General features: G+C 52.7%; 2 protein-coding genes across 5 annotated transcripts in view; one reads left to right on the forward strand and one right to left on the reverse strand.

Annotated features, from left to right (window-relative positions):
* Nucleotides 1-15,627, forward strand: part of ARHGEF4 (Rho guanine nucleotide exchange factor 4) — a 112,279-nt gene extending 96,652 nt beyond the window's left edge. Inside the window, exons 1-10 of one of the 3 annotated variants that reach the window (XM_033118370.1) lie at nucleotides 2,750-2,929; nucleotides 6,987-7,166; nucleotides 8,206-8,373; nucleotides 8,446-8,625; nucleotides 9,957-10,189; nucleotides 10,444-10,573; nucleotides 11,918-12,049; nucleotides 12,800-13,043; nucleotides 13,771-13,848; nucleotides 14,394-15,621. In XM_033118370.1, coding sequence (XP_032974261.1) covers nucleotides 7,041-7,166; nucleotides 8,206-8,373; nucleotides 8,446-8,625; nucleotides 9,957-10,189; nucleotides 10,444-10,573; nucleotides 11,918-12,049; nucleotides 12,800-13,043; nucleotides 13,771-13,848; nucleotides 14,394-14,545 — 1,443 coding nt within the window. In that variant the 5' untranslated portion in view covers nucleotides 2,750-2,929; nucleotides 6,987-7,040 and the 3' untranslated portion in view covers nucleotides 14,546-15,621. Of the gene's footprint in view, nucleotides 1-2,749; nucleotides 2,930-6,986; nucleotides 7,167-8,205; nucleotides 8,374-8,445; nucleotides 8,626-9,956; nucleotides 10,190-10,443; nucleotides 10,574-11,917; nucleotides 12,050-12,799; nucleotides 13,044-13,770; nucleotides 13,849-14,393 lie in introns of those variants that run through there. The other 2 variants (XM_033118369.1, XM_033118368.1) reach the window with 2 other exon arrangements.
* Nucleotides 15,628-18,597: 2,970 nt separating this feature from the next.
* FAM168B (family with sequence similarity 168 member B) overlaps nucleotides 18,598-24,594 on the reverse strand; it is a 34,777-nt gene continuing 28,780 nt past the window's right edge. For both annotated transcript variants that reach the window (XM_033118374.1, XM_033118373.1), the window contains 4 exons: nucleotides 23,392-23,534; nucleotides 23,091-23,268; nucleotides 21,192-21,316; nucleotides 18,598-20,764 (listed from right to left, as the gene is read on the reverse strand). In XM_033118374.1, coding sequence (XP_032974265.1) covers nucleotides 21,204-21,316; nucleotides 23,091-23,268; nucleotides 23,392-23,534 — 434 coding nt within the window. In that variant the 3' untranslated portion in view covers nucleotides 18,598-20,764; nucleotides 21,192-21,203. The remainder of the gene's footprint in view (nucleotides 20,765-21,191; nucleotides 21,317-23,090; nucleotides 23,269-23,391; nucleotides 23,535-24,594) is intronic.

Below are 24,594 nucleotides of genomic sequence, written 5' to 3' on the forward strand. Positions count from 1 at the left end.
CCTAAAATATACCCCTGGAGCCAGCACAGCAGCAGGCAGGATGCAGCAGACCCACAGTGCTCAGCACTGCGCTAACCGGTAGGTCCCAGAACTGCCCTGCCGAGGGACCTGAGCATGCACAGGCCTCTATGCCCTCCTTCCTGGATGTCTGAGCTCTCTGGAACCACAGGGACACCAAGAAACATTAGACCCAAGTCCAGACCCCACTAAAGGGCTTGTCACACAGTCTTACAGAGAAGTGCTGGGATTTGGGGTGGCTGGGAACTGCCTTCTGTTCCTGCCGAAAGCTTAATGGGCCTACTGTCCAGAAGAACTGGACAGTAACAGAAGGAAGACTATTTCCGCTACCAGACAGAACTTTCAGGTCTGAGTGGGGAGACAGCCTTTCTGGACACATTCCCAGCCATCCTCTGCCACACACACAGGTATCCACACACACATACATCACACATCCACTTGGGGTCTTCAGCAGGACGGTGATACCCACAGGTGCACTCATCTGTACTCACTGCATGCAGTGCTGGCACACACACGGAAACGTGAACATACAGAGATAATGTCACCCAGTGTGAAGCCCCACCCTCTGCATACAATCCATGGCGCCTCCTGCCCCAGGAGACGCAGTGCTGAGCATGGAGCCTTGAAATCGTTTCCCACTTCTGATCCATCAGAGGGTCATGGTGACTGTGACAGAGCTCCCCATTGTGGATGGAATGAGAGACACCTGCACAGGACCTTTGAACCCTACAGGGCTAAGGTTGCAGGCTCTGTCAGCGAGGCAGTAGAAACCCTTTTCTAAAGCTGTTGAGCCATGCACAGAAGAATGAAATTCTGTCCTTATCATATAGGAAAAATCAACTCAAAATGAATTAAAAATTTAAGCATAAGACCTGAAACCATAAACTTACTGGAAGAAAATGGGAAAAGCTTCTTGACATTGGTCTAGGCACTGATTTTTTTTGGATATGATACAACAAGGACAGGCAACAAAAGCAAAAATAGACAAGTGGGATTGCATCAAACTAAAACACCTCTGCACAGCAAAGGAAACAAAAGAATGAAAAGGCAACCTATGGAATCGAAGAATGTATTTGCAAACCACATATGTAAAAAATGGTTATATCCAAAATATGTAAGTAACTCATACAACTCAATAGCAAAAAATCCAATCTAAAACTGGGCAAAAAGACCTAAATTGACATTTCTCAAAAGAAGACATACAAATGGCCAAAAAGTACATGAAAAGAGGCTCACCATCAGGAATCATCAGGGAAATGCAAATCAAAACCGTAATGAGGTCACCTCACACCTGTTAGAAGGACTGTCACCAACAAGACAACAGAGAAGGATGTGCAATGTTGGAATGTAAATTGGTGCAGCTGCTGTGGAAAACAGTATGGAGATTCCTCAAAAAATTAAAATCAGAACTACCAGGTGATCCCGCAATCCCACTGCTGGGTATTTATTTGCCCAAAGGAAGTGAAATCAGGATTTTAAAGAGCTGTCTGCACCCCCATGTTCATTACAGCATTAACAATAGCCAAGATACAGAAACAACATAGATGGATAAAGAAAAAGTGGTACATGTATACAATGGGATGTTATTCAGCCTTAAACAGAAAAGGAAAGATGGAACTCCTGCCCATTTACTGCAACATGGATGGAGCTGGAAGGCATTGTGCTAAGCAAAATAAGCCAGATTTATAAAGACCAATACTGTATGTCCTCACTTATATATGGAATCTAATAGTCAAACTCGGAAGCAGAGAGTAGAATGCTCGTTGCCGACTGGGGGAGGGGGAAACGGGAAGGTGTTGGTCAGAGGGTACACAGTTCCGCGCGATGAGTAAGTTCTGGAGATCTAATGTACAGACAGCACGGTGACTGAGGTTAACAGTACTGTATTGTACACTTGAAATTTTCTAGGAGGATAGATCTTAAGTGTTGTCACCACACAGCCAAAATGGTAAGTAGGTGAGGTGATGGATATGATAGTTAGCTTGATTATGAGTATTTCACAATGTATACATATATCAAAATATCAAGTTGTACACTTTAAATATATACAATTTTTATTTGTCAATTATACCTCAATAAAATTGGGGGTAGACAGTAGTTAACAGCTGAAGAAGCCAGCTGCTTTCCTACAGGAACAAAATCTGCTCTAATGTGCAAGGTCAGTAAGGAAAGATCCAGAATCAGGTTCTTCCTTGAGTGCCTCAGCGTGGATCAGCCTCAGTCTGTCCAGAGTTCAAATCCTGGCCCCACCATCCCGTATTCCTGTGTGATTTTATGACTGCACAGATTCCCTGGTCTTTCAGAGCTGCATTTACTCATCTGTGAAGCGGGGGCCCAGAGCAGTTCTTGGTGTTAGGAATCAGAACCCCTGGCCCATTCCCACGGCTCGGTATGCCAGGCTCCACGACACACCGAGAGCACCGGTGGTCATCTGTCCAGGGGCAAGCACCTGGAGTCGGCGGCGCGGAGGTTCCCGGAGCCCTTCCAGCAAGGCGCCAAGGGCAGAGCGCCTAGCTCGCTTGAACGCCGGGGAGCCGCCCCGCCCCGCCCGCCCCGCCCCGGTGCTGGGCTGCGAGCCTTGCTGCGCACGTGCGGGCCGCGCGGGAGAAGCCGGCCGGGAGAGCGGCGGCTCCGCCCCTCCGGGCGCTGCCCGCCCTGCTCGCGCCCTGAGCCGCGGGACCTCGGGGCGCGAAGCTGAGGCCGCGCGCTATGGCCAGGGTCCCGCCGGCCCGGCGCCGCCCCGCGGCCCCCGGGAGCGCCCTGCGCGCCGTGCTGCGCTGCAACCTGCCCCCCGGCGCCCAGCGCGTGGTGGTCTTCGTTGTGCTGGCGCTGCTCGTCCTCATCAACGTCGTGCTAGTCTTCCTGCTGGCCTTCCGCTGAGCGCCCGGCCTGGCGCTGCGAGCTCCTCCCGGTGAGTGGCGCACCCCTCCGCGCCGGGGGTCCTTCCTGCCAGCCCCGCCCAGCGGCGTCCGCCCGCACCCGAGGTGAAGCGGGGGCCCGGCCTGGCCCCGGGCGCCCCATACCGACACCGCCCTGGGGAGGCCTCCCCTTCCCGCCTGGGGGTGCGGTCGTGCGGAGACGCGGGGGCACGGTGACACGTGTGCCAGCAGATCCGTCCGTGTGTGTGTGTGTATCTGTGTGTCAGTGTGTGTGTGTGACTAAAATGGCGCATCTCTGTGGGTGACTGGAGATGCGGATGCAGCTGTGGCCTTGCCTCTGCGGTTGTCTGGAAACTGCTCATGTGATCGCGCTGTGAGCGGAACTGGACATGCATTTCTGTGTGGGTTTCAGAGATGTGTGTGGAAGATGAGCAAGCTCCTCAGCAAATTACCTGCCTTTCCCATTTTGTGTCTTAGGTGTCTCAGTTACAGACAGAGCCTGCCTTGCATGTGGCACTCTGAGCAGCCCCCAACCCTGGCTGCGCAAGGGCCTGGGGAGCCCAGTTCACAGACTGTCCATTGGAATTCTCCACCAGCTCTCCTGTGTGAGAGATGAGGTGGAGCAGGGTGGGAAGGGTGGTGGTGGTCATCAGGGGGCACTTGGAGGCAGAGCTGGTTTTCCCAGGCCTGTCAGGTTTTCAGGGGCACAGGAGGGGTTGCTGCACCCTGCCCCTGGTTTGTCTTGAACTTGCTCTTCCACTAGGACAGTCTCCCACCTGCCCCCACATAAACACCCCATACCTCAGAGCCAGTTTCTGCTCCCCATTGCCTGGCCAAGAGTGAACCATAACCCTCGCCCCTCGGCCTGTGGGGAGTGAGTCTTGGCTTCCCTGTGGCAGCACCTTGGACAGACTAGCCTTGAACTTGAACGACCCCTGCCCAGAAACCCACCCAAGCCGTTCACCCTGGCAGCATCTGGGCTGTTCTGAAGGTAGAATGTGTCAGTGGCCGTGGAGCTGCATTGTCCTGGTGATAATCACAATAAACAGTTAAAGTCATTGCTGTAACTTATCAGTGCCTCCCATCTGTGGATCTGTCCTAGAGCTTTGTGACCTAGCTGGAGCATTGTTACTGTGGGCATCAATGAGGACTGAGGCACAGGGACATCAGGAAAGTCGTTCACGGCTGTGTGTCTATCAAGTGCCTGTTGGCACTGGCAAGGTGCTGGGATAAGGAAGTGACAAAGGCAACCAACCCTGCCCCCCCCCAACGGCTTCCTGGTGACTGGGCAGGACAGCAATGGGAGGTCTGTCCATAAAGGTGTCAGGAACCTTAGTCTCTTGGAGAATCCCTGCCTCTGTCCCACACCTGTGCCCTTCCCCGCAGCTATGTAGGAAACCACCTGCAAGGGCTGGCAGAATAAAGCAGGGGGAGGAGGCACTGGTCCATACAAGAGGGGCTTTAGCTCAGGGCTCATTTGAGGGAAGTTGGGACAGGGGGAGATAGATGCCTGTCCTGGTTAATACCAGGTGGGAACAACCTGGGAAGGGAAACAGTGCACAGTGGGGCGGTGTGGGGTATGTCAGCATTCTTCCTCCTGCCTGGGCTCCAGCAATGAGGGCAGCCTCCATGCCATCCTAGAGACCTGTGTGTGCAGCTGGTGTGAACTGAGGGTGGACAGAATCCGCAACCTGTTCTCAGGAGATCAAAGTGTAGCATCCAGTAGAGGGCTGGAGGTTGCATGTCAGGGGCTGTTCCAGGATCAAAACTACAAAGCTTAAACATGAAGTTTTGTTCCCTTCTGGAGCCAAACCTCAGCTTACCCAAGAAGCTCCAAGAGTGAAAATTTCCATTGTCTCAGTAACTCATCACTCAAAACATACAAGTCATCCTGATGCATACACATACTCACCTGAGGTCACATGCGCCCTCTGTCCTGAGCCTCATGCTAACCCCGTGATCACATGTACCTCACGCTCACTTGTGGCCACACATGCCCTGTGTCCTGATGCTGAAGTCACCTGTGCTCATACACACCCTCTATGCTGAGGCTCACATGCACCGTGGTCACTGTCCCTCAATGCATTCTCATTGGCTCACCCAGGCCACCTTTGAGTCCTCTGCTTTTTTCTTGTCCTCAAATCAGACCCCCCACGGCGTGATGTGGTGGCCTGCTTGTGTGCAGTGTGCACTACTGAGCTGCCCCACTGGTGCCTGCTCCCTACATGCAGCAGCCCGGCTCCTCTCCTGTCACCTCGCTGAATCCTTTTGTGTTACCCTGTCTGTATTGCAGCCAGGAGCTCATGATCCTGGGGTCAGGCCTATCTGCAGAAGAGGACATGCCGATAGTAGGTCTTTTTAGCTGGGTGAGCACAGTGGCCCCTTGAGGAGACGTGCAGCCCTAGGAATAGAGCCCAGTGCTCTGTACCCAGGGTCTCTGGGTAGACATCAGGACTCGGCAGCTCCTGAGCTATGCTGCATGTGAGAATAGGTGTACATACCAGGCTGTGGATTGTCCTGAAAAGTGATCAGGGTTTGGAGCAGATTTTATCCCCAGAAAACATGAAGAACTGGTAGTTTCCGAACCGGCCTGCTGAGGCCCTGTCTGGGGGAAAGGCTCAGTGTGATAGGCTCCTGTGTCCAGGCGGCCCACCCACCCCTGACCCTCCCTATTCAAGGCACGGTGGACACCTGTTAGACAGTGACTGGAACTCACTCAGGTGGAGACCCAACCAGTCCCGCTCAGCCCTGCTTGTACCCAGTTTCGATGTGAGGGTGAGCATGCATACTGCCTGGGAGACCCAGGGAGGCCCCACTGGGCCTGAAGCCAAGTGGGGAGCAGACCAAGCAGCTCAGTGCAGAGGCCCTGTCAGGTGATGCCTGAGGCCCCGAGTGCTTAAAGAGCCAGCCTGTGGCTGTGACAATCAGAGCCACACGGTCCCAGCAGAGAGGGGCATGGACCTCACCTCCCATGCAGTCCTCAGCCCACCCCTCACCCCCATCTTGCCCTAAGTCCTCCCCAGAGTCATTCGTCATTCGAGGAGCAGAAACTGAGCCCACATTCCAGGAAAGCAGGTGTCAGCCCAGTGGTAAGTGGAGCTGGAAGCGTGAGGACTGCCTGGGAGGGTGCAGTCTCTCTGCCTCTCAGAGATGTAATGTGAGGTGCCTGTATGCCTTCTGGACCTTCTAATGTGAGGTCCACAGCCATGCAGGGCGATGGATCCATGCCAGTTATTTCAGCAGCGAGAAATTAAAGGCTGTCAGTCGGGTATAAAGTAGCCAAGTGCACAAGAGCAGCCCTGAAGTATCTATTACCAAAGTGGCAGCTGCGAGATGTACCTACCTCTCCTAGAGCTAGGGAATAAAGGAAGGGGGATTGGAATAATTAGAACTTAGAATGCTGTGGGGTTGGGACCTAGAACTCTGAGGAGGGGTGCTACCCAGCGGCTGATTCGGGGGAGGTGGGATGCTGTGAGACTGATTCTGCAAGTGTTCAAATAAACAGTGCAAACTGGATCCAGCTACTGCAGTGGCTGGGCACCTCTGCACCTGGGTGAAGCAGCATGGTTCCTTGTCAGGGGACCACAAAGGTACTACAAATCCACAAGAAGCCAGCAGGAAGGAAGGAGCAAGCCCCTTCTCTCCCAGCTTTGTGGTCCCCTCTAATGCCACATTAGGAGAATCTAACAGGGAGTCCCTGGCACAGTACAAAGGCAGCGTGCAGTGCCTTAGTCCCAGTGTGGCAGAGCAGAGCAGAGACGATGGGTGCAGCTGAGAGGCAATAGTTTTAATCACTGGCCCGATGGGGATGGGAGTGAGCAAGATGCTTGACCCTCAGATTCCGTGGTTCACCAAGATCCTAATGGTCCAGTTCACTTCAGGCTTCATCAGCCCTGCCAGTCAAGACATGACCAGGGCATAGCCCTGCCTCCAAAACACAGTTGCCTCAGAGGAAGACTCCGTCTGCTCCTCTGTAACATGAGTTAGGATCCCTTCTTCCCAGGGCTGCTGAGGGGTGGGGGACAGAGGCCGGGAGCCTGCCCCCGAGCCTTACTGCGTTGACCTGCCTGTCCACGGCTCTCTCCACAGCTCATCAGCGATGGCAGTGTGGTGTGTGCTGAAGCACTCTGGGACCATGTCACCATGGATGACCAGGAATTGGGCTTCAAAGCTGGGGATGTCATCGAAGTAATGGATGCCACCAACAGAGAGTGGTGGTGGGGCCGTGTCGCTGATGGCGAGGGCTGGTTTCCAGCCAGCTTCGTGCGGGTATGACACCGGCCTGAGGGTCTCCCAGGCCCCTAAAGAGCCAACTGGCTCTGCTCAGAAACAGGAGCCTGAGACTGCTCTGGGGCCCCAGGTGCTGGGCGTGGACCTCCCCCTCGCAGGCTGTTAGCTGGGTGGGTGGATGTCAGGAAGGCCAGCCCAGGGAGCGGTGACAGCTTTCCTCCTCCTGCAGAGCCACCAACTCCGACCCCTGCTCCCAGCGCTCCCTCCAGGGGGCCCTCAGTAGTCAGAGAGGAATGGGTCAGGAATGAAGGTGTGTGGATCTCCAGAGGGAACCTGTATGTCCGAACACCACTAACAACTTGCTTTACCAGGCGTTTATTAAGTGCCTTGTAGGGCGTTCACCTGCATCCTCTGAGTTACAACTTTCACAGCAGCCCTGGGAGCTGGGGACCTCACTTACACCTGAGGAAACTGAGGCGAGGACAAGTTAAGTCTTTATCCCAAGGGATCACAAGGAGGGGACCCAGCTCCTCCCTAAGGAGGCCTTTGGTCTCCAAGGAAGAGTTCAGGTTCAGACCACAAGGCCAGGCAGAGGGCAAGGCAGAGGGCAATGGGGGAGGGGGGTTTGGGAGGGGGACAGGCCCTGGGGTTTAGTTTGTTGCTTCTCCTGCGCAGACTCCCTAGATAATCTGCCCGCTCTGCATCCCAAGCCTTACCTAGTTATGGATCAGAGAGCTGGCAAAGCCACCACCCAGTTTCTTCAGGGCCCCTAGAGAGCCCAGGGGAGTGGGCGCGGGTTAAGAAACTAGAGTATCCGCTCCGTTCCCAGTACTGCACCCGGCACTAGCAGAGTGTAAGCAGAGGAGGAGGTGCCCGGCGTCCTCAGAGGACCGGGTTGTGGGCACAAATGAAACTGACAGCGGCAGCGGTCATCGAACCTGTTGTCCTCCTGTCCTGATGAGCATTGTTCGGGGGGAGGGCAGCCTCAGGGCCTGCCCAGGACCCTGTGCGCCTTTTGCCCCAGTTCCCTGGCGCTGCCGCAAGGATGCGGGGCGCTGACTCGCCACATCGCCTGCAGCTGCGGGTGAACCAGGATGAGCCCTCCAACAAGGAGGCCGGGGATGGCGGGGCAGAGGACGGCGGGGCGGAGGCACAGAGCAGCAGGGACCAGATGCGCACCAATGTCATCAACGAGATCCTCAGCACCGAAAGGGACTACATCAAGCACCTGCGCGACGTCTGCGAGGTGAGGCCGGCCGCGCGGTGGGGGTTGGGACGGGGTCCAGAGGGGATCTGACTGCCCCGCCCCCGTCCCCAGGGCTACATCAGGCAGTGTCACAAGCGCGCCGACATGTTCAGCGAGGAGCAGCTGCGCACCATCTTCGGGAACATCCAGGACATCTACCGGTGCCAGAAGGCCTTCGTGACGGCGCTGGAGCGGAAGTTCAACAGGGAGCGACCCCACCTGAGCGAGCTGGGCGCCTGCTTCCTGGAGCACGTGAGCCTGCCCACCGGGAACCTGCTCCTGGCCCTACCCGCCCACCTCCGCCCGCTGGGGGTTCCTCCGCCCCCACAACCGAACCACTGCCCACAGGCCCCAGCCCACAAGATGGCTAGGAAGTCGCCCTGCAGGCTACCGGCCAGGCAACCTGCTACTCTTTTCCTAGACACATCTAGGTCCTACCCCCTCACCATTCAACACTGTTGTGGAAGGGTGTCTGCTTCTGTGGCGACAAAGCAAGTCACAGAAGGCTCCTTGGAGCAGGGGGCCTGGGCTCAGCCCCAGAAGGATCTCCTTGGGCCAGAGTAGAGGGCAGATGTAGGCTGGGCTGCCGAAGTCCTTCGGGGCTGTTTGTTCATAGCTGATTCTGGGGTTCTTCACACAGCGAACAAGCTGAAAGTTATGTGTAATTGACAGTGTACTTCCAGTCCAGATGCGGGCTGACATTTAGGCAAGGTTCACGGGCCTGGTCTGGGTTAGAGGGACTCTGCCGGGCCTGGCAGGACAGGGAAGGCATCCTTCTCCTGTGGCAGTTGTGGGGTTAAGCAGGGGGCCACGCCTGCCCCTCAGAGAAAATGTGTGCTCCTTCCTGGCTGCTGCCAGTGAGGCTGGGAGCACTCTGCTACCTCTGTCCAGTGGCAGGAGAACTGGGAATGGAGGCCGTGGTCTGTCCACACACGAGTGTATGGTGGGCCTGGGCACTGAGTGAATGCGGGCTTGGAGTCCAGTTGTTCAGCAGGCAGAGCTGCGACTGAGGGAACAACGGGAACAGGCACTTTATGGACATCACCTAGTGTGACCATCACAGCAAGCCACCACCAGCCAGCAGCGGCTACCCGCCTTGCTCACCTAAGGTCACTAAATAGCAGACCTGGTAGACAAAGCTAAAAACAAAAAAAAAGGCCAGAACTTGGTGCAGAAGCAGGACACTGGGCCGAGGATGAAAATCCGGAAGCACAGCCGTGGCCTCTGGCATCACTCTCTCTCTTCTCTCTTCTCTTCCCTCCCCCTCCCATTTTTGGCCTTGATAGCCCTTCTTTATTAAAATTACTGATTTCATCCAAAAAATATGTTTTGACTGATACAGTTAAAATACTTGCCGAGGGCCCTGCTGAGGAAGCTGGTGGTGACGGGTTCCCATATTGCCAGTTTTCAGAGGTCTTTTACATCCCTGGGCGTGATTCCCATAGCTTTTGCCAGAGCAGTAGGTGGACGGCTGAGCCCAGCTGCAGACGGAAATGCAGAGGCTTCCACTCCCTCCCTCTGCACACAGGTAGGGTTGCCTGGGGGAGGAGACAGCCATCCTAACATCCAACTGTGCCCCCCAGCAAGCCAACTTCCAGATCTACTCGGAGTATTGCAACAACTACCCCAACGCCTGCGTGGAGCTCTCCAGGCTCAGCAAGCTCAGCAAGTACCTGTACTTCTTCGAGGCATGCCGGCTGCTGCAGAAGATGATAGACATCTCCCTAGACGGCTTCCTGCTGACTCCCGTGCAGAAGATCTGCAAGTACCCTCTGCAGCTGGCTGAGCTGCTCAAGTACACGCACCCCCAACATAGGTAGGAGGCATGGCAGGGCCGGGGTGCCGTGGCCTGAGGCTCCTCACGCCTGGAGTCTGCCCATTTGTTGAGTGCTCCTAGTGTAGTGTGGGGCTGAGGGCTATACATTCTGCTCTATGCAACCTTTATGGAGAAGATGGTGGTGTGCATTGAAAGGCCCAGGGCACAGCCCCAGAGCAAAGCCATTGGGGGCGGGGTTGGCGGCAGGGGCTCCAGGAGGCTCCCAGGCCTTCCACATCTCTGTTCTGCCCCAGGGATTTCAAGGATGTGGAAGCTGCCTTACATGCCATGAAGAATGTGGCCCGGCTCATCAACGAACGGAAACGGAGACTTGAGAACATTGACAAGATCGCTCAGTGGCAGAGCTCCATCGAGGACTGGGAGGTGAGACAGCCTGACACCCCCGCTTGACCAATTGCTTTAAAATTATACTTGCCCCTGAAAGTCCTAGGAGGGAGTTGGGGAAACATGAGTTGGTGTTAGAAAAGCGGGTTCCCTGCCCGGGGACCCACCTGAGCATGGAGCCCAGTCCCTTGGCGCGGCCTCCCAGAGCAGGCCTGGTGGCCTCTCTCATAGTGAAGAGTGGGGGCCGCGGGGCGCTGACCCTGTTACACAGCCACAGAGGCAAGTCCCTTGCTGTTCCCAGTGCAGCCAGCCAGCCCAGCAAGAGCTGTTCCTCTGCTCGCAAGAGACAGGCCACATCCCCGAAAGGATCACTACTGATCAGTCTCTTGGTCCCGTTTTCCTTGCTTGCACAGTCCCCTTGTACCCAGCAGTCTTGGCTTATCAGACAGCGTGGAGCCTGAACTGATGGTGACATTTGTGTGCTCCAGGGACATCCCTGTCCTGTTCTCTCCACTCCCACCCACCAGCCAGAAAATGTTATAAAAATACATATTCCTGGAAATATGGAATTAGACTCCCTGTGGGTTTTGGTTGTCTTTCTGGAGATTGGTTCTGAGGCCCAGCCCTGGCTAAGGACCCCTGTACACTAATTTGTCTCAAACTGAAAGGCTGCCAACAACTCCTGGCTGTGGTTTGCATTTTCCAGGAGGAACACCAAGAGGGCAGGTCTTAGCCTGAAAGTGTGAAGTCTGAGGATGGGACTTTAGGTACTAAACACATTTCGCTGGGAACAAGGTGGTCTTTTAAAGGAAACCCCTATAAGACCAGCCTCAGAGGTGACCTCCAGCCAGGTCTAATTATTGTCTTGGACAGCACCATCCAATTGAATTATCATGTGAGCCAAATGGGGAATTTTATATGTTAAAAAAGAAAAAATGAAACATATATTTAACTTATATCCAAAATATCATTTCAACATGTAATTAACATAAATATCATTAGTGAACTACTTCGCATTCTTTACTTCATAGTAAGGTTTTAGAATCGGTGTGTATTTTACTTACATGACGTCCCAGTAGGGATTAGCCACATTTCGCTTGCTCACGCCACTGGCTGCCATGGAGCCCCATTTTGCAGCACCAGCCAACTCACAGGTCAAACCATCTTTCTACTCCCCACCTCACTGCCCCCTCCACGTCCTTGGCCTTCATGAGAAGCCCCTCCCTCTGTGGTCTGCTGCTTGCCGCAAACCCTGGCCCAGCGGGACTGGAACCAGTCGCAAGCACCCACCCCCAACAATGCAGGCAGGGCGCAGAGCCCGAGGGGCTTCGTCTCAGCCCCAGGTGGGGCACTCAACTCACGGCTGTCCTTGGGGTCCCCCAGGGGGAAGATCTCCTGGTCAGGAGCTCAGAACTCATCTACTCGGGGGAGCTGACTCGTGTTACACAGCCACAAGCCAAGAGCCAGCAGAGGATGTTTTTTCTCTTTGACCACCAGCTCATCTACTGTAAGAAGGTACCAGAGTTACTCTTCCCTACTGGACGAACTGTTTAGAGCCGAATGCAGAGAGTGAAGCTGAGGGCTGGGAGCAGCTGCCCAGGGCAAATGTGCCACACACAGGCAGTTCCTCTCCCAGGAGCCCCGAGTACAGCAGGCCCTTCCTGGTCAGGCCCTGAGGGCCAGGATGAAGGTGGCTTTCTGCAGTGAGCCTAGTAGGCCAGGGACCAGGGGGCCAGACCAGGTCGTGCTGCTGAGCACACCCTCCTTCCCGACCTAGCCTACCTGCTTCTCCAGCCACCTCTCCTCTTCCTCCAAACCTCAGCTTCCGCTCCCCACACCTGGGGTCCTTTGCTCCAGCAGCCTCCCTGCTTCTTCTGTGCTGCCGAGTTTCTCCTCCTCTTCCCAAAATGGCCCAGTGGCCCTGTCCAGAAGCCCTCCTGACCACTGGCTCTGGGCCTGGCCCTGGTGTACTTGGGGCTCTTCTCTGCTGTGCGCTTAGTCCGGGCCCACCAACTGTTGCATGCAGGTGCCTTAAAGACCCCCAGGCCAGACCATGACTTAGCTGGAGGAGCAAGGCTTCTCATCCTAGGTCTGGCAGTTGGGGTCCACACCAGGCTCGCTCTGCCCTCGTGAGCTCATCATCTGCTGGGGAGGGGGGTGTAGCAGAGGGTAAGGCAGGGCCTTGGGTATGTCAGGAGGGTGGAGCAGAGGCCAGGGAGGGCCCTGCCAAGCAGGCTGGCCGGCAGCTCCCGGTGTCTGTGGCAGGACCTTCTCCGCCGGGATGTGCTGTACTACAAGGGCCGAGTAGACATGGACGGCCTGGAGGTACTGGACCTAGAGGACAGGAAGCACAGAGACCTCCCTGTGAGCATCAGGAATGCCTTCCTGCTGCAGTGTGGCACCACGGGGGAGAGCCACCTGCTGTGTGCCCGGAAGCCCGAGCAGAAGCAGCGCTGGCTCAAGGCCTTTGCCAGGGAGAAGGAGCAGGTGCGGCTGGACCAGGAGACAGGTGTGCGATCCCCCTAGCTCCGCTCCGCTGTGAGGGCCCACAAGGCCTGCTCGTCCCTGAACACAAGGGGGTCAGGAAAACCGGACTGGGACAGTGTGTCGCACTGCCCAGTGCCTCAGGTTTGGCAAGGCTCCAGGGCACCACTTGGGTTCAGGCTCCGGGCATGGGTCTGCTGGCCTGTTGGGGATTGCTTCCACCTCACACGCATGCACGCATGCACACTCCAGAGCGGTGGGCCCTCTGTTCAGCTGTAGAGACTTGGGAGAGCCCCTTTCCAGCACGAGTCCTGGGAGAACACTGGAGCAGGAGGTGGGACTGGCCTCCAGAAGCCTGTCCCGACCCCACATGAGCAGGGCACTCTCCACTGCATCCCCTCCTGTCCATTTATCCCTGGGCCTCACACTTAGTGACCAGGCTGGCTCCTGGCCTGGGAAAAAGCCTCCACCACAGTGGGGAGAGGGGACACTAGGCACTGGACATGTTGAGGATCAGATGAGAGATGGGGGAGGGCCTCCGAGATGGGCCAGAGCACGGCCTCTGCCTGGGGGCTGAGCTGGGCAGTCCCTACAGCAGGATGGGCCCCAAGCTCCGTGGGAGGTTCAGGGGACAGGGGCCAGTGCCAGCACTAGGAAGCACAGGACGAGAAGCCCATGGGCCAGGGACGAGGAGGAAAGGCATCCAAGTCATCCCAGGGAAGCCAGGGTCCCGTTTGTGCCCTTCCCTCCAGGCTTCTTCATTACTGAGCTGCAGAGGAAGCAGGCAATGCTGAATGCCAGCAGACGGCAGGCAGCTTGGAAGCCCAAAGGTAAGAGGTGGTGGTCCCACGTCCATCCATGGCAGCCCGGCCCGAGCCACCATCGAACTCTTCTCTGACCCACAAAGCCAAGTAGGCTAACACCTGGGGCCTCAGTTACCCACTGCCCTTTGCAGGAGTTTGTTCCCAAAGGTTGGTGATAAGGGGTCACCAGTGATGACACTTGTGTCAGTCCGCAGTTGAGATTCTCTTTCGATCCCCTCAGACCCCTCAGAGCAGCACCGTTAGTGAGTCTTACTTCCCCCAGCAGGCCTGCTTTCTGGCAGGCATCTCACAATCTACCTAGCAAACAGCTCAAACCCCATTCCTACAGAGACATGGCCAAGCCTTGCCTTGGAGAAATGTCAGGGCCCCACATCTTCCCAGGCCCCTGGGTGTGGGCAGCCCCACAGGAAGCAAGCTCCCTACCGTGGGGTCTGAGACAGGGGCATGGGAAAGGCCCCACACACGACGCCCCACAGCAGAGGACGCCACTGTGCCCTGTGCCACCAGCTCCCTGGGCACCTCTATAAGCCCTGCTCTTTTCTCTTAACCAGCCTTTGGCCGGCCGTACTACCTGACGCGCCAGAAGCACCCGGGACTGCCTGCCAGCCTGCCCCAGCAACAGGTCTTGGTGCTGGCAGAGCCCAAGCGGACGCCATCCGCCTTCTGGCACAGCATCAGCCGGCTGGCACCCTTCCGCAAATGAACCCACACCCCCAACAGCACATCTGGACCTGCCCTGCCAGTGCGCCTCCAGCTGCCCTCCCCAAGACGCACCCACAGCAACTGGCCCTTCTCTGCCTATCCTGCAAACTGGAAGTGAGCAGCGCTGAGCAAGGGAGGGGCTCGCTGGCAGCAGTATATGCCAGTTTCTGCAGCCCTGCATGTGGCTCTTCCCCACTACTGGTACACTGAAGACACCGAATGGACAGGTGGGAGCCCCACAGCACAGGGACCTTTCCACAACCCTCTCTGGACCTCCTGGGAGCCACAGCTCAGAAACACCAGCCAGATGCATGTGTGTGAGCAGACCGGCCACTTGAGACCGTCTTCTGTGGACATCATCCCTCCATCTCCTCCTCCTCCTCCTCTCTGGGCAGGAGGCTGACTGCTTTCCACCATTTGGAAAGCCGGGCTGTGTGCCCCTCTACACTCCAATTCTCCTTGCAGGCCAACTGATAGTGGCAGCTGGCATACCTAGAGGGTGGGAACCAGGAATTCTGTGTACAATATCTAGCCCCCGAGGCCCCCGTTTTACCTCCTAGTCCCTCTCTAGACACTCCTGGCTGCTGGACACCTTTACTTGTGATGTGTTTATAGTGGAAAGAAAGAACATAATCAGCTGCATACTTCCATCAGGGTTTGTGACCAGGCTACATGTAGCTGTGTTGACTCCAGAACCTGCTTCCAGTTTTTTGTTCGGATTTTGTTTTTCTAACAATGGAGAAAAATAATTGTTGGTGATACAGGAAGATTGCCTTACCCTAAATGGATGTGAGAAGCCATAAGGACTGAGTTCTGGCCCAGCACCCAGGACTGACCCAGAAGGCCACTAGGCATGTGGGCTGGAGGGAAGCCCACACCCTCCAGGAGGGGGCGCCTGTGAGTGCAGCCTGGGCCTGGCTTGTGGGTGTGGAACAGAGCAGGAATTCAGCAGCACGTAGTCACTTGTGCACTATTACCTTCTCTATGCCAGAAAACTACATTTAATTTCATAAAGAAACATGAAAAATAACCTGATTGCCAGCCCATTTTCTGTTGGTGTCTACATTTTCTTCTCTGTATGCCCACCCTTCCCTGTCTGCAGCAGGCCTTCACTTACCCAGGAGGACAGAGCCCAGCGCTGCCCAGAGATGGGGTGAGGGCTCACCTACTTGAGACCATGCCTCAGGGCTTTGGTAGACAGGCTGAGGCGGCCAGGCTAAGTGCCTCGAAGAGACAGCATGGGGCCTGGGATCTGTCCAGGTGTGGGCTACAACTGGCTCAGGCCCTCCCTCCCCCTAGGGCCCGGAAGCCGAAGCCCTCCCTGACTGCTCCGTCTGCTGAGCTGAAGTTAACAAATATGAGTTTGGGGGACAGACAATATGTAATCTTTCTGGGTCTCAGCATCTTCCTTAGTGAAAGGGTCTTTCTGGGAGTGCCTGGGCCACAGGACCAGGAGAAATGGAATGAGGGTGGCTCCCATCCCCTTCTCACCTGGAAAACAGTCCCCACAACCTGCTGCCTCCTTACACACTGCCAAGGTCAAGAGTGCCTGGCTTGAGGTGAGAAAGAGCTGAGCCCCACAAGGACCTCTGCCTGAAATCCCTGGAGTTCCCAACTTGAGGGAAATTCAACCACTTCCCAGCCAGGCAAACCACCTTGAGACCAAACAAAACCTACAGGGAAAAATGACAACCACAATATGCAACACAAGTCAATCTTTATTGAAAACTGCAGTATTAATACATAACTCTTGTTACAATAAACGTGCTTTTAAGAATTTTAAATCTGAGCTCATCTACTCATCAGATTGCATAAAAAATTAAAATAGTATGAATTTATATGTAATGGGCCTGGCTCAGGATGGATGTTCCATTCCTTTGTATTGATTGACATCTAAGTTCAATGCAGAGGAGAGGGATGCATTTAACACTGGAAGACAATGCCGACTTAAGTTTAAAAATGTAGCAAGAGAATGGTAAAAAAAAAACAGTATTCAAAAATCATAAAAAAATATTTTTCAAAGGAACCATTCCCTAGTAAGTCACAACCCATGTGGCTCCTTGGGGCCTCTCCTTCGAGTGACTGGCAGAGCAACCTTGCAGGGCCTCAGATCCAGCCCGATCATTCCCTCATCTGCACAGGGACCCTGGGAGACTCCAACAGGGCACAGGAGAGCGAGATGAGCCACCAGTTCTCTCCAACCTGGAACACAATCCTGGAGCACACCATCTCCTGCAGTTCATCCCGGTTCCCTGGACAGAGATGCCCGCTTCTCCTCTGTCCCTGTCCCGAGTGAGTTGACTTTAATTGTGGGTACTCATATAAAGTGACCCCACAGGTGTTCTGTTCTTTAAATGAATAGGGTGGAGAGAGAAATCCTCTGAAACATGTAAGATCAATTTTGCACCTTTCTACCTGAAAAGATTAGACCCTCCTTTGCAGCATGTTATCTGCAGTCTACTCAAGCCTGCTGCACCTTCAGAAAGCTCAGGATGAGTAATAAACAGCTCAGGGACACACACACACACAGGGAAACACACACACACACGGGAAACACACACACATAAGACATGCCAGAGAAGAGCTAAGCAGTCTGACCTTCTCCTAAGCCAACCACAATCCTCTTTACAGATAACCCACACACACACTTAGAAAGCACCAGAGAACCAGAAGTTGCCTCCCAGCTCAAGCCATGCACCCTCAAAACCTGCCCTTGCTTCTGCTGGAGGTTGTCAGACAAGGGTCCTGTCCTGTCTGGGCAATGCCCAGGGTTGGCAGTGACTGGGATGTCCAGCCATCAGCTGCCAGATGGAGAGAAGGTGGCCCAGCTGGTCAGAGTAATACCGTTGCCACATGTTTCCGAAGGACACGAGAAGTCTGCACTTCCGTCTTAAAGCAGGCCCCAATAATGATGTGGCTGGTGCTGAAGCATGCCATCCTCGCATTGCCACTGGCAAGCACCGTCACAGAAACCCATGGACAACACTGCCACATACGACCCTCTTCAAAGTACCTCAAGAACATATTTCCCCTCATAATGGAGGAGATGATGCCACCAGACAGAGCCGGGCACTTCCGCCCAGTTTGGGAAGGGCAGGTGCTGCAGGAGCAGGCGCCCAGCCCAGAGCCATCCTTACTCTCCTGTAGATACTCTATCTGCATTGCACTCAAGAAACAAGACTCACAGAATAGCAACTGGCAGGCCCAAGGCCCAATCACCACACCAAGAAGAACGTGCTGAAAAGATTCACACGAGAGACATAGAAGAGGTTCTGGAAGTGCCTCCAAGCTGTTACCACGGGTGGCCCCAGCCCTGATGGTGGCCTCCCTTCTCAGAGGCAGCAAGCTGAGGGGACCAATGCTCGCACAAGATTTCCAGAAGCAGAAAAACGGACCTCCTAATAAACCTGAGGGGAGAGGCTGAAAAACAAAAGAAATTAAAACATCCATGATTATGTCCATCTTTAAAGGAATTAGGTCCTTTGCTTGCCTGTCTGAACTTCTAAAAGAACTGTAATTCAGCTGAAAGAGTCTCAAATTAGGAAAGCTATATACAAAAAAACCAAAATTTCTTTAAATGTTCCAGTTGTGCTAGGTGTATCAAATTATGCAACTTTATAACAGGACTTCTATTCCTTAATTTTACTAGAAGGAATTTAAAATGTGCTAAAATGACAACCTACAATAGTTTTACTATTCCTTTGTCCAGATTCTTACATGCCAGCCAAGATCTACCTTTCACCGCCATTATCTGATAGCTGGTGCACCGGTAGTTTCAAAATTGAAAAGATGTATTCCACAACAAGGAAGTATCTGATAAAGTCTCCCAACTCTACCAGACAAAAAGGAAGAGACTTTCTAAAAATTATGGGGGGGTAGAAGGGGTGTTCAGGAAGCTGATATAATGGGGCAAATGCAACGCACTCTTCTTTTTGTTTTGAAACCACCAGTTAATTCAGTGCTCGTGAAAACACTCACGCTGTGTGTGCCAAGTCTTCAGCCTAAAACACAGCCTCTATACCTTCTCACAGCTTCTTCCTCTTGATCTCAAACGTCTCGACTGACCCCTGATAGTCGTGTGTGCGCGTGTTTTCCCATTTTGTTGTCTGAGGCTTTTATAAAGCATACACTAAAACCCTATTATCTCCTATCTACTACACTAAACTGGGGAAACTGACTTCTCTGTTACTTGCTCAGTTCAGGCCCTGGAGTCCTTAGAATCTTGATATTACAAACCATCCACTATCCATCCACTATCCAGATGGAATCGCCAACACAGAGTTTAAGAAGTGGACACAAACTGTGTGCCTGGGGTAGACGGCTGCTGCGCATGTGTGTGCACATATACACACACACACCCACACACACCCACCCACACCCACCCACACAGAGGTTAAGTGCTCATGAGGCAATTTAAAGTACTTATCAGTAAACACACAATGTTAACAGGTATTAGGGATAAGGAGTATTTTCTTTACAATGATCCATGCAAAAATATTCCTAAACTTCTTATAAAATAAAATGTGAAAAAAATTATAGAGTACTTACTATAAAAAATAGGGTTACCAAAGGCTCAGGGGTCAGGTGTCCCACTCACCAACCACAGTTGGATGCCAAACCAAAGCTTGAGCCCTGATCTAGCTTTCAGGGATGTAAGAAGAGCAGGGTCCACTCCCCAGTCAAAGCACACTGCACTTGAAATGATGGGGTGGGACAGGCACACATACCCCACCCTGCCTGACACACTGCTGAGAGGGGACACAGCCCCTCCTCCTATCCAACTCTCTGAGAACACTCACTCTCATCAATACAAGTTGGGCACATTTAGGGAAAAAAAATCCTGGGTTTCTTATGTACAACATTCATATTTTAAACACAAAATCCTTTAGAAAACAAATCCTCCTGGAAGGTGAATGCACTCTGATGCCGCCGGGCGCTTTGCTGTCCGTACCTGCTTTGTGCTGAGTGCCCTCAAGCTGCACGAAGGGATGGCACAAGAGGTCAGAGGCAACGGGCACCAGCCCTCCTGTGCACCTCCCATACTTGTCCCCAGACGGTCTCAGAGGGTGAGTCCTCCGGTGGACAGGCCCCACACAGCTGTGGCCCTACCTCTCTACAACAGTCAACGTCAAATACAGTTATGTTCCCTTTTAATAGTTCATAAATATACAACTTTCTTCAGAACAGAGCTGAAATGTTTGCCCTTCTTTGTGTGTGGGGGGGAAAACAGCAATGCCTACGTATGTTTTCAGCTGAATCACTCATTTCTCAGGAAAGTAAAAAAAAGGCATTATTTTCTAAGCTAAATCAAGGAGAGGCTCCTCCAAGTGTGGCTGTTTCTCTTTCACGTATTATCCATCCCAAGGAAATTTACTTCTACATAGGGCTTTCCCAATAAAGACAAAGAAAATAGCATCTCCAGTAAGAGATTTGTAATGAAAACTTAAGGCAGCAATCCAGAGGAAACTGCTTTGCTAACAAACTGCCTCTTGCTGCTAAATGTGCTGGCCACACAACTCTAATCTTCCATGATCATCTTTACCAATGTCCACATCGCAATGACCCAAAGCCTACATGGAAATGTGGGGTGCCCACTGACCTGGCAGCGCCCACAGCATCTGTGGCCCTCCATACACTCTCCCCGCCCCGCAACTCTCCCAGTACAATCAGTGCGAAAGGAACCGATGGCTAAAAACTCAGATTCTGTGTCTGCAACTGGCAACGCACATCAACCACAAAAGGCTGAAGAATCACCTAAGAGATTCGAACGCTCTATGAAGAAATTCACTTTAACACGTACAATTTTAAGACTGCACACATCACAACACTGTGTTAGTGGACAAGCTGTAAATACTTCCTTTGGGCTTTGCATATGGTGGTTTTGTATCAGTCACCGCAGGTAGTAGTTTGAGCAAGCTTTGTTTTTGTGGTTTTTTTAAACATGCATTCAACTAGATATAATTTCAGAATACATTAATACTCCCTCCTTATCATTACAGTTAGCTAAAAAATTACCAGGCAGCCCCAAAACAGGATTTGCTTTAAGACCAACCCACAGAGTTAGTTGGAGACTGATGGTGCAGGGACCTGCTGGGCTGGGCCCCAGTCGTGTTTAGCTAAGTGTCGAGAGCATTAAGAAGAAAGTCCTGGTTGGAGGCACGAGGCCCGCAGCACCAGCGGTGGAATATCCAGGATGTGACTGCACAGCTCCATCCTCAGCCTGGTGGGAAAAGACAGACACAGTCACACAGAGCTCCTCTGGCACTGCTGCTCTGAAAGGGAGGCATTCCACTTGAGGAGGAGGAAATCCACAAGAACCAGAAAGGGCAGCAGAAGGAAAGGCCACTGTTCCTGGTTCCCGCGGACCTCAGAGAGGCGCCCAGTTTTGACTGCAGTGCTATTTCCTGCAGGAGGTGGGTGCAAGAAATAAAGTGCACAGTGCACACAGTAAGTACTCAGTGGTTTCTTTCTTTCTTCTACTTTGTACAGTCCCAGTATGAACAAAAATTTAAACACCAAATTGCCCTAGGATCAACGGTCAGGCAGCACTTTTCTCATTCGTGCTTAAACTGTGGTAGACTTGCCATTCTCCACTGAAAAAAATGCACTTTAGTCAAGAGCTGACCCAGGTTTCTCCAGTCACTTACATTTGCATGTGATCACCACTGAGGGGGCACGTAGCTGTAGGTGGGAGTTCCTGGAGCCCGATAAGTGGGCACAGTGACTGCGTGGGGGGCAACAGGAGTTGGGGAGTGGGCGGTCAGCAGGGTACCTAGAAGAAAGAGCAGCATGTTTCAGTGGCCGCACAGCTCCATGCTGACTGGCGAGGAGGGAGGTATACAGAGAGAAGGGTGGGTCTCAACCGAGTGCTGCCAGAACGCTGAGTACAGAACAACTCAAAGCGGTATAGACACAGGAAGTTCATATTGAAAATATATTTGTACAAACCTTGAGCCTCCCCTTCATATAAGCATACTCAATTATTTTTGCAGAAGAGATGATAAATTAGATAAACAGATTACACAATAAATAAAAAATAATTTTTTAAAATTATTATTCATCCTTTAAGAAGGAGGAAATTTGTCATACGCTATACAACATGTACGAACATTGATGGCATTATGCTAGGTGAAGAAACGCCAGTTACAAAAAAGACAAATACTGTAGGATTCCACTTATATGAGGTCCCTAGAGGAGTCCAAATGATAGAAACGGAAAGCAGGTGGTGGTTGCTAGGGGATGGGGGATGGGGGAAAAGGGAAGTTGCTGTGTAATGCCTACACAGCACAGTGCTTCAGTTTTGCACGATGAAAAAGTTCTGAAGATCTGTTTTACAATAGTGTGAATAAACTTAACACTATTGAACTGCACACTTAAAAGTGGTTAATACGATAATAAATAAATGGAAGAAAGGGATGGAGAGAGATTCCAAACTACTTAAGCTTCGGAGTACATTAAGATAAAACATATTTTCCCCTATAATTAAAGAAGTCAGGGACTATTTGAGTCCATTTATAGACAAGCACTACCTCAAATAGAACACACACATCTTGCATTCCTTCATGCTCCTGTCTCCCTGCCCACACATACCCCAGGGCTTGTCGTCCCCTCCTTCCACATGCCCCAACCATGTAGTTTCTGTCTGTACCACAATCTCCTTTGCCTTCAAAGGTAAGTATGGGAAAACCAGATAGAGACTGAGCAGAAAGAAACGCACAGGGCATGCTGAAAAACCTTTCTCTCCTTACATTGCAGTAAAGTCTAGAAAAACAAAGAGAAAACAGTATTTTTCTTAAAAAGTCCCAGCCATGGGCAACCAAGTGCATTGTGTGTACCTGTTCCCCTGCCACAGACAACTTGCATGCCCCTAGGAGGGAACCTAATCCCTGACATGACATTGAGTCCCGAGAGACGCCAGGACTCTGTGGAGATGTGTCCATCCTAGCCAGGGCTCTCCTCTCTCAGTGGGTTCCTTTCCTGACCTAAGGGAAGCCTTGGGAAATAAAGTCGATAAGGCCAAAGGATTTCTACAAGCAGCTGTGATTGCTATTCACAGAGACCAGCTTTCCTAGATTCATGCAAACATCCCCATTCAGAAAAATTCTCCTGCAAAGGCAACCCATACTAAAGGGAAGAACCAAGAGGAAAGGGCCAAAATGGAGACCACGGTTCCCCATTCTGCTCAAGCTTTACGTGCTCACTGGGGGGATATGGTCACACCTTGTTTCTACTGCCAAACAGCTCAGCTCACCAACAAAGTGGCTCCATCAAATTCAGAAATTGCTATCCAGTCATGCTCTACAGGGAGGGTACTTGGTTTACGGTTTGTTACTCTAAACCCCACCCTCTCGCCTCCTCTCAACTGAAAGAAGGGGAGGAAAAGAAGGGGAAGAAAAAGATAATACGCTATTCCTTCCTCAAAGTATCACATGTCCTTCCACGTAACTCAAGACATGAAAAATCAAGGCCAAGGGTCAGAGTATTAGTCAGCTCTCCCTCCCCAGCTCTCAGGCCATCATAGAACAGGTAACCCAGCATCAACTCACCTGCTGACATGGCCATAGTGGTCCCAGCCACCATGCCCATGGTGACCCCATTGCCTCTCGGTGGAGGGATGGGAGCAGGATACACGGTTGCCGGCATGCCATTGGGCTGCACCACCGTGGTGTGGTGGATGACGTGAGGGGGTGCTGCGTACAAGGGCTGTGTATAGTACGTGCCTTGCTGTGGGAAGAAGAGAGACAACTGCAACAGGGTCCCACAGCCAGGTCAGCCCAGCTAGAGCCAACCCTCCCCACATACACCCAAGAGCACCAGTAAGAGCCCCCAGTGTGTCCCAGGGCCTACCTGTGCGTAAGGGCTCTGCTGGGGGTAGGCACTTCGCACGGGGTACACAGCAGTCTGGTAGGGGTTGGGAGAGGAGGAGTACGGAGGCACCGCCCCGCTGGTCGGAGAACAGGACACTTTGTATGGTGTGCCAGGAGTGTAACCTGAAACCAAGAAGCCCAATGGTCTTAGTACAAACCTGCACTTAGCCAGACACAGGGGAGGAACCAAATGTGCAATGAAGAGCCAAGCAGTTTTCCAGCCCCGAATGCAGTCCAGATCTGACACCACTGTGGCCCCATCCAGCCTCCACTAAGATGTGACTTCATTTCTTAGACTTGATGGGCAAGGATGTGTGTGTAGGGTGGGGGTCATTTGTGAACGAGGGAGGGGGGAAGCAAAGGAAAAGTTCTACTGAGAGTACACTCACACAGTAACAGGGAAAAAACACCCATGCTGTTGGAATTTAAGTTGGAATGGCCTTCCTGGAGCACACTTTGGCACTGAAAGTATGTATGTCTCTTAACCCCACAATTACACTTCTAGAAATTTGTTTTAAAGAAATAAGCCTGGCAGTGACATCTGCATCATGGCAGCATGAGACTCCCTTTCTCTCTCCTTCAACCTACAACAAATAAAACATCCATGACTTAATAAAGGCTCCTCACACAACACACCAGGACACTGAAGAGAACCACAGATCAGTACAGGTGAAGATGGGTGAACTGGAACACACAGAGGTGGAACTGGGTGAACAACAGAGGTGGGGCCTGTGACCCTGGTCCCGCCAGCCCCAGCAGCACCCATGACTCTGGCCACCCGTTGGAGGCAACGTACCTGACTTCAGCCACCCAGTCGCGATGTGCCCACAACCCCAGCCTCCTCCACTGTCCACTACCCCTGTCCCACCACAGCAGCAGTACCCAAGACCTAGGTGACCCTGGGTGTGCTGGACCCCAGGGACACCAGCAGCAGCAAAACACCAGTGATCCCGAAGTCACAAACAACAATGACAAAGGTACTAGTGACACCTCTGGTGAAGGGGGAAAAGTGCTGGTTCTCAAACATAGCTAGAGGCAGCCCAGGTAAGAGAAACCAAAAACATGTGCTATAGCACAACCTACTAGAAAACAAAGAAAGGCCTCTACTTATCGACCTGTTGAACTCTTAGAATCAAAGTAAACAGCAAAGCTGTATCAAAATAAGAAAGGTATTTGCTATTTC

This window comes from Rhinolophus ferrumequinum, chromosome 10 (genome assembly GCF_004115265.2).
Source record: "Rhinolophus ferrumequinum isolate MPI-CBG mRhiFer1 chromosome 10, mRhiFer1_v1.p, whole genome shotgun sequence".
Taxonomy (NCBI): domain Eukaryota; kingdom Metazoa; phylum Chordata; class Mammalia; order Chiroptera; family Rhinolophidae; genus Rhinolophus; species Rhinolophus ferrumequinum.